The sequence below is a fragment of the Crocodylus porosus genome, unplaced genomic scaffold (assembly GCF_001723895.1).
Source record: "Crocodylus porosus isolate Cpor-Errol unplaced genomic scaffold, CroPor_comp1, whole genome shotgun sequence".
NCBI classification, from domain to species: domain Eukaryota; kingdom Metazoa; phylum Chordata; order Crocodylia; family Crocodylidae; genus Crocodylus; species Crocodylus porosus.
In genome coordinates, this window is record NW_017728947.1 from 80,312,671 (window position 1) to 80,327,790 (window position 15,120).

The 15,120-nt window shown below is 43.6% G+C and overlaps 1 protein-coding gene across 1 annotated transcript in view; it reads left to right on the forward strand.

Moving 5' to 3' along the window:
* Positions 1 to 858: 858 nt before the first annotated feature.
* TSHR (thyroid stimulating hormone receptor) overlaps positions 859 to 15,120 on the forward strand; it is an 88,013-nt gene continuing 73,751 nt past the window's right edge. The window contains exons 1-2 of the mRNA XM_019552319.1: positions 859 to 924; positions 6,056 to 6,130. Coding sequence (XP_019407864.1) covers positions 860 to 924; positions 6,056 to 6,130 — 140 coding nt within the window. The 5' untranslated portion in view covers position 859. The remainder of the gene's footprint in view (positions 925 to 6,055; positions 6,131 to 15,120) is intronic.

The window sequence follows — 15,120 nt, forward strand, 5'->3', positions numbered from 1 at the left end:
GAAGTTGTATATTTGAAGTTGTTACTAGTGTAAATGGGGCATTTCCAAATGCACTGGGGAACACACAAGTATTTCCCCAGTGCATTTGGAAATGCCCCATTTACACTAGTATTTTGCAAGTGTAAATTTAATAGAATGTCTTACTTCAGAAAAACTCTTTCATTGGTGCTGGCTTTGTCACCTTGTGTTCCAGTGCTGGAAGAAGTCAAATATGTTTCCCTATGCTGTACATTGTTGGAGAAACTTATGGAATCTACTCCATGTTGCATACAGTACAATAGGCAAATAAAAGTTTAGTTTTCATACTGTGGAAATCTGAAATCTTGTAAGCAGAAAGCCAGGAAGGAAGAGAAGGCTTTTTTTTTTTTGTAGGCTTTTGTTTTTAATTCTAATTTGATTAGATTTTTTGAGAACACTTTACTGTAAAATGCAAGAATAAAACATGTTGATGGTGCTTTATGGTCTGCCAGATATTCAGTACACTCTCCTCATGTAGGTTTAATCCTGCCAAGCAACCTTTTTTAACAAAAGAGACTTGTAATTTACCCCTACACAATAACATGGTTTTTATACTGAGTGTCTTAACTTCCAGCTCTTGGTTTGTTTGTTTTTTCAAACACTGAGCAAAGAAAAAGCATGCAACCTGGTATAAAAGTGTTTAACCAAACTGAATGCCATACCTTTTGTCTGCATTTGAAAGGTCTTTTAAAAGTTGTTCTCATTTCTCCAAGTAACTACATCAGATAACAACACCTTTTCTTCACATCTCTACTCCCTATGTACATTCAGGTTGAATTTATGTTAAACTGCAATTCTTATTGAAGAATATTAACTGACAAACTTTTTCTGTAGGAGACTTATGGAGACTCATCTAAGAACAATTCCAAGTGAAGCGTTTTCGGATCTCCCCAATATCTCCAGAATGTAAGTTTTAGATTATTTACATTTTACTAAAATGATCAGAAAATCATAATTTCTTTACATCATCCCAAAACTCTCCTCATGTGTAACAGTCTCTCAACCTATCAAGCTGCAAAAGCTGTATTTACATAAGACTCCTGTATTAGTAATTAAGGGTGAGAACTGTACTCTTTATTTGCACATGAAAGAGTCCATAAAACACAAATCTGTGACCCTCATTAGACCTCAATTTATAGTGAAAGAGTTGTAGTCAAGGCTTTCTTTGACTTTTAACCTGCACTGCTTGTGGTTAAACACATCAGCCGTTACCAATTGTCATCTTTGCCTGAATCCAAGATGACTCTGAATTTACGACGACCCCCCAATAATTAGACTCTAGGCCTGGCAAATTTATAAATTTGTTATGATTTTCCATGTCTAGATATCATTTTTGAAGAGTTTCGTAAATTCATCCCCCCAACCACTGCAGCAGGGCAAGCAGCAGCAAAGGGAGAAGGAAGAAAAGGAGTCAAATAGCTGGACCTCCTCTCTTGCTGTCTACCCCTCCCTCCCCCCTAGTGCCTGGAGCCAGGATGAGAGCTGCCACTGCCGCTGTATCACCAGGCTGGGGTTAGAGGCAACACATACTCTGTGCTTCCTGCCCCTAGCTGGTGGGGGGGGGTCTCAATTGAAGCTGGAGCTGGAAAGGGAAATTAAGTAATGCCTGAAGCAAAGACCAGGAGGAGCAGAAAGTAGTGTACAGATGGTAGGAGGGGGGTTAAGGGGGACAGGGGCTGAGGCTCTAACTTCAAGCCCAATCCCCAGCTTGTTGTTTTTCCCATGTTGAATGGGGAAAATAACTTCATCTTAGGTTCAAGTATATAGAGTAATAATAGTAAATGCATGAGTTTATGGCATTATTTACCGTTACAGCTTGCTATTAAAAGGTAGTTCCATCCATCATAACCATCCTTCTTCCTGTTACTTTGAGCTGTTTTCCAGCTTCCTGGACCTATTTGCAATTTGTGAAAATTAGGCCCCTGGGAGACCTTAATATAATACAACTGGGGAGGGACATATGCCATGCATTCAGTTTAAAGCAGTATACACAACAGGCACAAACATGTGAAACATCTTTTGTGATTGGTTTGACATTTTATCCCACCATAAATTGCTTGCACACATGGCATGTTATAATTTAGCCTCTGACAGGTGTTGTTGCCATCAGACTACAGGCCATACTGATTGATATAGAAACAGTTGCTATGTGTGACTTGCTTTAAATTCATAGGACAAGCTATCCTGAGAGGAAAAAGCACCATGGGTACTTGTTCTGCCAACATTCACCAGCAAGGGGAACTAGAGAGCTGCTGGCAAGGGCTGCAGCTAATGAAAAGTGAGCTCTGACCTCACTACTTGAGCTCCCCCTGGGTGAAGGATCTGCTCTTCTGACCCTTGCACAGAGTTCTTCCAGTGCTAAGGGTCAGGGAGGGTAGGAGCAAGAGGGATCAAACTCTCCCAAGCACCTTATGAGGTGCTTTTGTGTATGGGCTTTTCCTCTACCCAACACATCATTCGCTGTGCCTAACACAGGAAGAGGTAAATCAGATAGTCCACTTGGGTAAATCAGATAGTCCACTTGCAGGAAGGAGTAGGGGGGAAGAGAACAGTCCACCCTGGAATGCTGGAAGATGCAGCCAAACATTATCATTCTGTGCTTCAGGGATGTATTTGGTAGCCATGTTGGTCTGAGACAAAAGAAATGAAAAAATCTAGAACTCTTGGTTCAGTAATACCTTTTATTTAGACCAACTGAGAAATTGAAAAAAAATTGCAAAAACAAATCTTTTTCTGCCAAAAATATATATTTTTTTGCAATTTGTCAGTTGGTCTAATAAAAGGTATAATTTCTGAACCAGGAGTTCTAGATTTTTGCATCAGCCTATGTGTAACATGCCACATGTTCAAATTAAAACACAATACAAATGACCTGCAACTATATTCTACATTTAATAAGTAACATCTTTTGTGTCTTGCTCACCATTTTTGTTGCTTGTTATCAGGCTTAAATTGCTTGAAGTTGTGGCATGTTACAATGTATTGCTCAATTAAAATAATTGCTCTTAAAATGAAATATCTGCCACGGGCCTTAAAGACCCTTTCAGGTTGTTCCAGCTGAGCACACTGGAAACTAGCCTACACAAGCATCAGGAGGATACTAAGATGTATCATAAGTCATTTGTATAACTTGAAATACAAACCTCTAGAACTCTTGATTCAGAGACAATACCTTTTATTAGACCAACTAAGAAATCACAAAAAAGTATAGTTATACACACATACTTGGCCTCCAAACTCCCTAAATAATCCTCAGCCCAGGATCTGGCACTCATTGCTTAAAGGCTTACTAGCCAACATTCAACCAAATGTGCTAGTTATATAACCCTTTTAGCTTCTCCAGAGAAATAGTATTGTGGATATTATGGCTATTACTTTCCCCACCCCAGATTAAATGTCCCATAATAAACCAGGGTTGTTGGTTGTAGTTGTGTTGGTCTAAGGACATAGGCAAACAAGGTTCTTTGGTTAGAAGTGATACTGCTGGTGTTTTGTGTACTTTCCTGGGTGGAACAGAAGCCAAAATGCAAATTGCAGGTCTGTAAAAATGCAGATACATAGCAGTGAGGATTAGAGGGAATGGGAGACAATAGGTGTGAGACAGGTGAGGGGGGAAGGGGGAGTGTTGAACTGGTGATAGAATGTAGTTGGTAAAATGCAGACAGCTTACCTGGGGTTATCAGATGGCAGACAGTTTATAATGTGCCATAAATCCAATGTCTATATTTAGTCCGTGGTTTTTTGTATCCAGTAGATTTATGAAGTGAAGTTCATAAGCTCATCTATGAAAAATGTTTTGTAAATTCCCTTTGAGGATTAGAACTGAGAGATTGGAGAGAGAGTGGTTGTCTTGTGAGAAGTGTGCACCTGGGGTAATTGGGTATTTTTGTCTTTGATAGTTTCTCAGTGTGCATTCATTCTGGTATGCAGTTGTTTTTTGATTTCGCCTACATAGATTTACGTTGTTTGGTTTCTCCTACATGGATTTATGACACATCATAACCTGCCTAACATCTAACTTTCCAGGTACCTCTCCACTCTTTACCAGCTACGTTAATTCCCCTCCCCACCCCAACCTGTCTTTCACTATCTTTCATCCATTGACCCCACAATTTACATTGTCACTGACTAGGTTTTTTGCATGCATACCAGCCTCCGGCTTCTTTACTATTCATTCCATTCAGAAAGACCACAGATCAACTGCAGGTGCTTCCTCAGCCTGATGTGTAGGGTATGTATACCTGAAATCTTGCAAAGAAGAATTTTTCCAACTATTTGAGTTGGTCTAATAAAAGATATCAGATTGACTCAAATAACCTGCTCTGCCTAATTCTTATGTTGCAGTTTTATTCATACATTTACAAAGTAGTTAGAGCCTTGCAGGGGGTGAGGTGGAGACAAGCAAAGAAAGGTATTTGTCTAAGGCTCCTGACAGATGTTCACTTGAATGCATAATGGGATCCGATCAGTCCCAACAGTTATGCCTTTTGGCAGGAGGAGCAATTTTTGGATTGGGGATCAGGTCCAAATTGCAATATATTGCCAGTGCAGGGTGAGACTGTGATCCTGGGCTTCCCCAACACTGGCTGGCTCTGGGAACCCACAGGGCCAATTGGAATCCCTCTGTGGTCTCCAGAGCCAGCTGACAATCAGTGGATTGTTAGCAGGATCAGGACCGTCCTCAGGGCTTAAGCCCCAGCACAGTCCCAATTTGCAGTTGATCGGCAGGGATGCACCAGGGCTGTTCCAGTCTGCCATCAGCTGATGAGGACAGCCTTGAGGTTAGAAGCCTGGGGCTGTCCCTGCCAGATGATTGCAGAGTGGAACAGACCCAGGGCTTGTACCCCAGGTATTCGAGCCCAGGGTACAATCAGCTGACTGGGACAGCCACGGGGGTTTGAACTCCAGGGTCATCCTAATCTGCCATCACCTAGCAGGGACTGCCTCAGAGCTTGAGCCCTGGCTGATCCTTGCCAGACAACGAGCAAGGGTACAGTCCTGGAGAGGTCCCAGTCATCTGATTGTCGGTTGGCAGGGACAGCCCCAGGGCTCCAGCCCTGGGGACCTCCCAATCTGACATCAGGTGGCCTGTCAGCTGATAGTCAGTCAGTTGGGACTGCTCCTGGGCTCAAGCCCTGAGGTAGCCCCTGCCCCATGGTTCAATTTCAGGTGCAATAGAAACCATTTACAAAGTTATTCCACGTATTTTGTGTAATAACTTTGTAGTTGGTTTCCTGTTTCATTGGGCCATTAATCCCCTGAACATGTGGCCAGTTTACATGGTAAAACATGATTAACCATTTAATCATGTCTTAAGTGCAATGTCTGCCTAGGGCCTAGGTCTTGCAGCTGCAGAAATAAGAACAAAATTCAGGAATTTGTGTTTCTGGTTTGGTACTCTGCTGCCAGAGCTCATTTTCTTTTATCACATTATTGGGCACAAAAAATGGAAACCAAAGCATTTCTCTTTAAATTTATACAAGGAAGTTATTTATTCTCCATACTGCTCTGAAAGGGACTGCCTTTACAATCTGGCTTTCCATGTGTAGAGGATTTATTACAGGCACAGTCAATAAACTGTCTTTTTTTCCCTCTTACTTGTTTTTCCACCAGACCTGCAAAAAATGCTTGGTTTAAGCATGTGCCAGAACTCTCAAGAGGATTCTTTTCTTATCCTCTGAGATCTGCTGTGTGTGAATGATGGAGTGAAAGCTGAAGTGAAATTTAGTGCCCTCATCATTGTTAACTCTTGCTACTTTCCTGATATTTTTAGTATCTCTCTGCTTTACCTCTACTCTTAGGTTTTGTTTCATATGCAAGTGAGAGACCCGAACAGGCCTGGGGACTCATTGTACAAGATACTGCAGAAATACAGTATAGATTACAAGTAAAAATAAACAAAACAAGGGGGAATAAACTTGGGAGCTGAGCAAAAGAGAAGAAATGATAAAGAAAAAGACAGTGAGCTTTAGTTGTTACGGCATAACACCTGTACAGCCATATGACTTGTTTCCCTTTCTGTTTTTCTGATGTTTAGCTATATCTCCATAGATGCAACACTTCACAGGTTGGAGGCTCATTCCTTCTACAGTTTAAGTAAAGTCACTCATATGTAAGTACAGTGAAAATCAAGCTTATTTCCCCAAGTAAAATACAGAATAACTTACAAATTATTTTCCCCCTTTTTGTGCTAAAGCTTTAATTTCTTCTTCTGTATTTCTTCTATTGCTGACACCACCTTTCAGTTGTATTCTTTTCCAACCTCCATTTTATGGCTATGCATTTTTTCCTTACATTTATTTTTTTCATTTCCTCACTTCATTTTTTTTCCTGTTTTTTTTTTTTCCCTTTTGCAAGCAAGATTCTCTGGATGCTGTGTCTTGCACAGTTCATCTTTTGTATACACTCTTTTTCCTGCTCCTTTCTTTCTGATTTTCAGCTTTTCACATTTGGGATGTATAGTCAGTCCCTCTTCTCCTTTTCCCTTGCACTTTTCTTTTATATAGTTAGAGGAAATATTTAAATACCTGCTTTGTTTATATAGTCATTTTCCTATTTCAACAATAAAATCCTTCCTTTTGGGTATGCTGATTTTCCTAAGATGACCTGTGAACAGAACCAGTGTTTCCCAAGTCCTTGACCACTGTTACTGTAAGCCACACTGCTTCCATAACAGAGCTTCCTTCATTTGGAATACAGTTCATAATGTTGCAGGTAACATATCAAGGCCCTACTTTCCCCAGCCCTCAACTTCCATTCCGCAGTTCTTTTTTTGTTTAATGAAGATGCCTGTTTAATAACAGTGTTTCTAGACAATACATTTTCTAAGTAGTGAATAGAGCTGTCGTCTCCGAGCACCCCAGGCCTTTCACATGCTGCTTGGAGGTGAGGAAGTGAACCACAAGATAGAGCTGTGGTTAACCTTCCAAGAAACTAGAAATAGAAAAGATCTCTGTGTCCATCTAATCCACCTTCACCACCTCGGCCATTGCAGGATTGCTTCATCCAATGTATTCTTCAGTACAATGTCTAGTCCTAGTGCAATGTCTAGTGATATAGTCAGTCAGACTTACACTGCTTCCATCAAGTGGGGACAGGGAATAAAAAGTTTGATGGAGAAACTGAGGTTATTTTCTGATGTTGCTTTCAAGTTGCTTCAATTTGGGAACCTGACTGGTCATTATTGAGTCCCAAGAAATATTCATTAGAAAGAGGGTCCTTTTGGGAATTTTGGTTCTTGACACAAAAAAAATTCTCTTTCCACAGAAAGTAATGTAATGCAAAGCTTAGAATAAATGGAAAATATTATTGTAATATGTTTTCTGAGAGAGCTATTTACATTCAAAGTCTGGACTGTCCACCAGTGGCTCTTGAGCAGTAATTTCCTCACATTATTTCTGCTGCAGCTAGGACCTCCAGACTTTAGCTTCCTTCTTCAACATCTGCTTCCCACTCCTGTCCCAGAGGATGGAACAGCACAGCCCGCAGAGCCTGGGGAGCCTGCAGCCTGTGGGCTAGGAACAGACATTACACATAAACCAGTTAAATGATCAGAAACTAGTTTAAACCTGTAACAGAACAGATGTTCAGTGCACATAAACGAGTTTGAAAATGGCTGAAAAAGGTTTGAGATAAACCTGGTTCAATGTAGTATCAGAGTTAACTGATTTGGCTCAAACCGATTTATGCAGTGTCTGTCCTAGACCCCTTACTGGTTTAAGATAAAGCTGATGCCCCCAGCACCCCAGCATGTTCTCTGGGCTGGGTGGGGCTCTCTGCTCCACATCAGGGCTAGCTCCTCCCCTCTGTGTCTGCCTGGCTTCTCCGTGTTAAACAGGGATTATCCCCACCCCATCCCTCTGCTTTAGCAAACATTTCCGGATTAACTAGCAGACCACATGCTGGCTACAGTCCATGCTGTGGGAGAGAGAAAGGCAGACAGTTTTTTGGAGCTAATCAACAGGTATCTTAATGTCCTTCTTTGGAAACATTTGAGAAGAGCTGTTTGCTCCCCTCCCTCCTCCTCACCACTCTGTTAAGCACAAATTCCCCCTTTCCTTTGCTGAGGTGTCTGTGTATTAGCCAGAAGACCACATGGTGGGTCTGTGCTGAATAATCAGATAGCTGGTAATGTTTCTGTTGTTCTCTTAATGGGGCAATAAACACGGAGATAAGGGTGATAAACACTGTTATCAGCTCCCCCCACAGCTTGCCTGCCTGTCTGTTTGCTGGAGATGGTATACAGAAACGGGGAGAGAGAATAAGTTCTGTATCATCAATAGTTGCATACAGTGTACATCCCCTCCTTGCCTCAGAGTGCTAGGCCAGGGCTGCAGGCTGACAACACCCCTGCCCCTTGAGCAGGGAGTGGGAAAAAGCTTGAAACTGCAGGCAGGGTGGGAGTTCACACCCCTCCCTAATCAGAGCTCTGCTGGGGCCTGGCTGCAACCCCCTCAGTCTAGCTCTGTGGAAGAGTAGGGAGGGCTGCTCTCATGCCCCCCCAGCTTCCAACCTGAGCCACTGCAGGCATGTGCCTGAATTTCCTCAATCCAGAGTGATTGTCTGAATGGTTGGAAACCAGTTCAGCCTAGGCAGGTTAGACTAAGCTGCAAAGGTTGAATCAGTTCAGGCTCAGGCTTTTTGAATGTCTGTCCCTAGCCATGTAAAGGGGAAGCCCAAGGGATCTGTACCACATGCAGCCCTATTCTGAGTTTATTTTCATAGATTTCATAGACATTAGGGCTGGAAGGGACCTCGGAAGATCATCGAGTCCAGCCCCCTACCCAAAGGGCAGGAAGTCAGCTGGGGTCATAGGATCCCAGCAAGATAAGCATCCAGTTTTCTCTTGAAGGTGTTCAATGTAGGTGCTTGAACCACATCCGATGGCAGGCTGTTCCAGAGTGATCTCCATCAGATACTAAAGGAAAATGAGCATAGGACTAGGAGCAATGAGACCCAGAGCGTTCATCTCATCTGTGACAGCAATTCATAGTGCAGCCTTTGGACCAAGCATTTAAATTCTCTATGCCCAAATTCCCCATTTGTAAAATGGAAGGAGCACTTTCTCTTAGCATTATTAAAAATGGCTTTCTAGTGCCATAGGGTTTCATTACCATGTTTCTTTAAAGCAGGTAAGAGCAATGGCACACCCCTAATTTAATCACAGAATGTCCAGACAGACAGCTAGAGAATTAGGCAGTTTCATATCATCTGTAACGGAAAGCCATTTATAAGTGAGTATTTTCTTGAATTCCCTCCAAAAGTTCTCAGAGTTGTTAATTTTTACTAACAGCTGTTGGTTTGTCTTTAATTACTTTCAAAAGTGCAAGATTAGTCAAGATGTAAATGCATCTTTTGTCCTGTGCATTTATTTTATGTTCTCCCTTTACATAATATTTTGAAAGTATTGCTGCTAAAATAACACTGGGTAATTATTATAGTGTGTGTTATAGCAGGCTGAAGTTACCATAGCAGTTTAAAAAGGAGCCATTTCATAGACTACTCTGTTTTGTTTAATGATCTTCCTGCTCCTGTTTGAACTTTATATATAGTGTAATTTTAAAAATACATTTGTTTTCTTAGAAAACCTTATGTGAGAATTCAGTGTTCATGGAAGGGAGAAACTAATTGCTTTGGCCCAAGTTGACTCTCAAATGGATAGATAGATACCTCTATAGAGACATCCTGCCCACCCTCAATGTTCTGGCAGAATTCCTTTCTCTTGACCCATTGCATTCAATTTTCTGGTCCCTTTTTTCATTCTTCTTATGTGCCTTAGTTCTGACTTATAGCTTTCGGTGCAGTTCTGGGGCTCCCATATACAGGCCGGCCATTATCCCTAGGAATCCTGTCTGGAGTATACATTTTATCTTTGAGTCTGAGCCTGTGAGTCCTAAGTGATGTCTACAAGTGATGCATGCTTATCCTCTGTTGTATTATCATGGATAAGATTCAGTTTCAATTAAAATAAATCGAAAAATTCTCAATTTCTTTACTGGGAACAGAGTCAGGGTTTCATAGGACTGATTTGTTTTCTGTGTAGTTTTAAAATTATGTTTCCAGTATAGCTGTTTTTTCCATATTGTTTCTGATATAGCTGTTTTTTGGATCAATGTCTTATACAAGCATGCAAGATGTTAGAGATTAAGTAGTATCCTTTGTACAATGGCACCTGCTTTGTTTTTCGTTCTATAGCATTGTAAAATAGAGACTACCCTACTACTGGTGGAGCTAAACTGCTTGTAGCCTTAATTGAAATCACTAGGGAGGAAAGCTAATTATAGATACCCTCAGTCTACAAAATTGTTCTTATACATTTATATGATGAATTAGCTAGATCCGGATTCTGATATTTGTTAAAGCTCAATGAGAGCATCTATACATGCAATTCCTGTGACACAATAAACTCCAGTGCAGTTTGCATCAGAGTTTATTGTTCCCAGCCACCCCATTCATACTTGTGCCTGGAACCACAGCATAGTAATCTAACCCAGAGTAGACCCAGCTGCCTGAGGACCCCAGGGGTCAGTCTACTGGCCCAGGGCTTCTCTGACCTGGCTTACCATGCTGTGGAGTGGCTGGCCGAGGCATGAGGTTGCTCCAATGTGAGGCTAGCTGGCTGGCAGCTCCTACACTGAAGCACCTTCATGCCCCAGCCAGCCCCACATGTGTTGCAGCACACTAAATAATGTTGCCATAGAATAGTACTTGTGTTTATAAATACTATCCTATGGCAGCTTTTATTAGTTTACTGTGGCCTTATAGGGCTGCATGTATAGACACTGAGACTTTACTGCAGAGCTAATTAAGCAGCTCTGCAGTAAACATCTCATGCAGACACGGCCAATGTAAACTACTTTGTGTCTTTGAGTACATGGCACTGGGAAGTGAATTTTACCTGGATACCGTTTGATTGTACCTGAAATCAGACTAAATCCTTTATTTCTTCACACTGTGCTTCCACATACACTAGTTTGCCAATAGCTTCCAAATCCTACAAGGTATTAATTTCCCATTTACTTTTTCAGACATTGAATACCATGAGATTATCCGCCAAATCTGCATATGAATATCTTTGGGTCTTATACAGTCATTATTAGTCAAATCATTTTCTGTGCCAATTCAAATTACACTGGGATCAATAATGGACATACTTGTAACTATCCTGAGATGCACAGTAGGCAACTGTAATTGCATCTTGCTATGCTGAGAGCCTTGGGAATAGGAAATAGCCTGTTTCCTTTCACAAACTGCTGCAGTATAGATCAGTAGTTTTCAACCTGTGATCCACAGACTACTGGAGGGTCTGCAGACTATGGCTAAGGGATCTGCAAAAGATGACTATGATCAGTCAAAAGTATGCAAAAAAGGGTTGAAAAACCCTTTGTCAGGCTGAGGAAACACCTGCAGTTGGTGTGTGTACTGTTCCTGGATGGAAGGAATAGTAAAGAAGCCAGAGGCTGACATGAAATTCAGGCAAGAAAGCCACGCAAGAATCCCCCTTCCCCCTACCCCAGCTTATCTCTCTCAGCCTCTGCTGCCTCCATTTCCATTTTCACTGACTGGCTTTTTGCCTGTATTGCATGGCAGCCTCTGGCTTCTTTACTACTTCTTCCATCCAGGAACAGCACACACACAAACTGCAGGTGCTTCCTCAGCCTGACAAAGGGTTTTTCAACCCAAAAGCCAGCATCCTCGGCAGCTAAGCTGAGCTCACCTGGAGCCTCACAACTCCACTGCAACCAGCAAGCCTCGGGCCTGTCAAAGACATCATAGGTCTGGGCTTTTCCCAGCAAGGACTGTGTGCGTGTGTATGGTGACTGGAGGTTATGGTGGCTCCTACCCACCTTTCACCAGGGGAATCCTAGGTCCTGGCATTTTCTGGGGCTGCGGCACTGCCAGCAGTTCCACCAGGCCTCCTGACCGTGGCAGAGTGCAGTTTTAGTGGTCATGCCCAGGACCTGGGGCCTCCTCCTTCCCCACAGCTCCATCCCATACCTCCAAGTTTGTCCTGGCACAGGAGCTCAGCAGGGACATGTTCTTCCCCTGATGGCTGGTGATGCAGTAAGTGCTAACTCTATCTCAGAGAGTGGGGCGTGAACTGGTTTAAAAAAAATGGAAATAGATGTGGATAGATTGAGGAGGGTGGCATTTACTCCATCTGCAGGTAGAGCTTGCAGAATCCCAGCAGCGGGAGGTTCACCTTCAAGAACACCAGCTGCTCCACCAGTCCAAGATCCAAGGAGGTGCAGTGGGATGTCACACATTCTCAGCAATGCTGAACACCCTCTTGCTTGGAACACTGGTCGGTGGACAGAACAGGCGTTCCCAGGCAACCACGGCCAGATCCTGGCTATTTCTGGTGGTGCAGGTGCAGGGGCAGGTACTGCTCCCACCTCCTTGCTCCCACTGGCAGTAGAAGATTCATGGCTGCCAGGAAAGAGGATGCACCTATGTTTGAGGAGGGGGGGAGGGGACTTGCAGCTCTAGCTCTCCCCCTATCCCATCTAGTCCCTTTCTCTGCCCTGCCAGAAGACCTGGCACCTGCCCTTCCAGCATGCTTCATATTAATCTTTCCTGTGCTGGAAAATGTGTCTGTGTGTGTAAATAACTAATAATATCTCTTCTTCTCTTCTGATGTCTGACTGTCTGACTTCTTCTGTGTTGCGTTTCATAATCTCTAACTGACTTCTGTGTTGCGTTCAATAATCTGTATCTGATTTCTTCTGTGTTGTGTTTAGCCTCTTTGTGTGTATAACTATAACAGTAATAACTATATATAATCTCTTCACCTTCTTCGTTTTCTATGACTGACTTCTTCTGTGCTGTGTTTAATAATCTCTGACTTATTCTTCTATGGTGTGTGTGTGTGTGTAATGTATGTGCTTTCCTGCACAGTGATGGATCACACTGCCAGGGAAAACACCACTTTCTTTTTTAAAAGTGGGTGTCTATGGGGAAAAAACAAAGAACACAAATATAAGTTGAAAGAAATGGATTCGATAGGGATAAGTAGAGGGATTCTAGTTAGTAAGCTGTATCCAATCCTTTCCAAGGCAGAAACAACTCACAAAAGACACAGAAAGCCTGCAGACAGAGGCTTATATGCTGTTTCTATGTCCCTCCCCCAAAGCACTGCGATTGGAAGGGGACTCTGGGAAAGATCAGTCACTGGCCAGCTAAAGATGTCAGTCTTCGCCCCCTGCTTCCCCAACCCCCCTTCTCAGTTTCTGTTTCCCTGAAAGACGGTCTTCTGAATCTTTTCCAAATCTTTTCTGGAGGCTCTGAATCGATTCGGAGGGCTTTTTTTCCTCCTGATTCGATTTGGATTCAGTAATTTGGCCTCTGAATTGGGCCGAATCTTCTCGGAATCAAATCAGCGACTGAAGCTTTGTCTACCCTTAATAGATGGGTCTAAAAAATGGTGCAAGCAACATAAGATAGATCTGGTGAGAGGTATACTCAATCGAGATTGATTCAGGTTAGACTGATGTATTGCACTTCTGTACTGTTTCCCTATCAGTTCAAGTTAGATTGCTGTCCTCAGACATTCCAAGCTGCTTTGCAGGCCTCCCTACCTCTCCCTGGCAGGTGGACACAGTAGCACTTAACCCCCCCCACCAGGCTTTCTCATTGTTGAGCAAACAGAGCCCCTCTCCCCAGCCCCACCTCCAGCCACCTGTCAGTTGCAGGCAATCAGTGGGGGGAAGTGAGGCATCTGTGTCCCTAGCATGAGCCCTGGAACCTGAGTACTAGTGGTGGTTCTGAGTACCTGAGTTCCCAGGCCCATGCCGCTGTATCCACAACATCTTATCACAAAGCATCCCACAACATACAGACCCCGACAGTGAGCCCAAAAGAACCCCTGTCCTTGGGCACAGCTCCTTGGACCCTGACACCCCTGTTTTCTGAGCAGAAGCCGTTGCAGGCAGCTTACCTCTGGTGGGTCAGGGTGGTGAGGGGCAGAACATCAGGAATGGGCCTGCATGGAGACAACTCTGTGACCCCTATGGCTCATCCATTACTGGCAGGTACCTATCCATGTGCACTTGGGATGCTGCAAGGATTTTTTGGTTTGCAGCTACAGGGTCCTGAACTACTGGGGAGAGAGGGGCATTGAGCGTCCAAGATGGGGTAAACAAGCAGATGCCACTGGAAACTTCAGGAGCAGGTGAGGCATGGCCAGCTGCCTCGGTGTTGCAGGAAGAAATTACTGGAAATTTCCAGGCCAGGGGTGGGGCATTTGCAGCATCACAGGAACATTGCTGGAAGCCCCTAGAAAGTTTGAGTTCATGGAGGTGGCCTGGCCAGTGGAGCCCTGGTCACTGTGGAACAAGGACTGCACTCAACTGAAGTGAGAGAGAGCCATGCTCCAGGACCTGCACCTGTGCACAGCAACTGATCGATCATCCATCCACTTCTTTGCAGCCGGATGCTTGCCCACCTGCGGACACCATGACCCCACAGGCACCACCACAGACCATAGAAGACCCCATCCAGTCCTATAGTATCCAATCCTGGTCACACAACGAGGCACAGGGAGATGATGGATCTTGTCACCATCCGGGGCAAGCAGGAGACCCAGGACGAGCCCTGCAAAGGACACCACAACAGGGATGTGTTTGTTCAAGTGAATTGCCCAGCAGATGCAAGTGCATGGCCATAACAGGGACTGAGTGCAATGCTGCGTCAAGATGAAATTGATGAAGATCCAATACAAGCACATGCACAATGCCAATAAAAATTTGAGGGGCAGGAGGCAAAGCATGTCCTATGAGAAGCCATCTTGTTTCTTCACCATGGACAGGGCCATTGCCACCCCACACATATATGACACCACCAGGGGAGAGGAGGAGTTGCTGGAAGGTACTGCAGGAGAAGGCATAAGAAGGCCCTGGGATAACAGGGCAACTGGGTGCCCAGGAGCAGGTCCCTAGGGGCAGTGGGCCATAAGGTATGATGCTGGTGATGGTTCTCAAGTTCTTCAGCCCATTGGTGCTAGTCCCTGGATCATCACAGGATCTAGGAGCATAGGTATACCTACAGCTGGACCTGTAGGCATACAGCTCCTTGACATCTTAGGCATGGTTGAGCTCATGAACC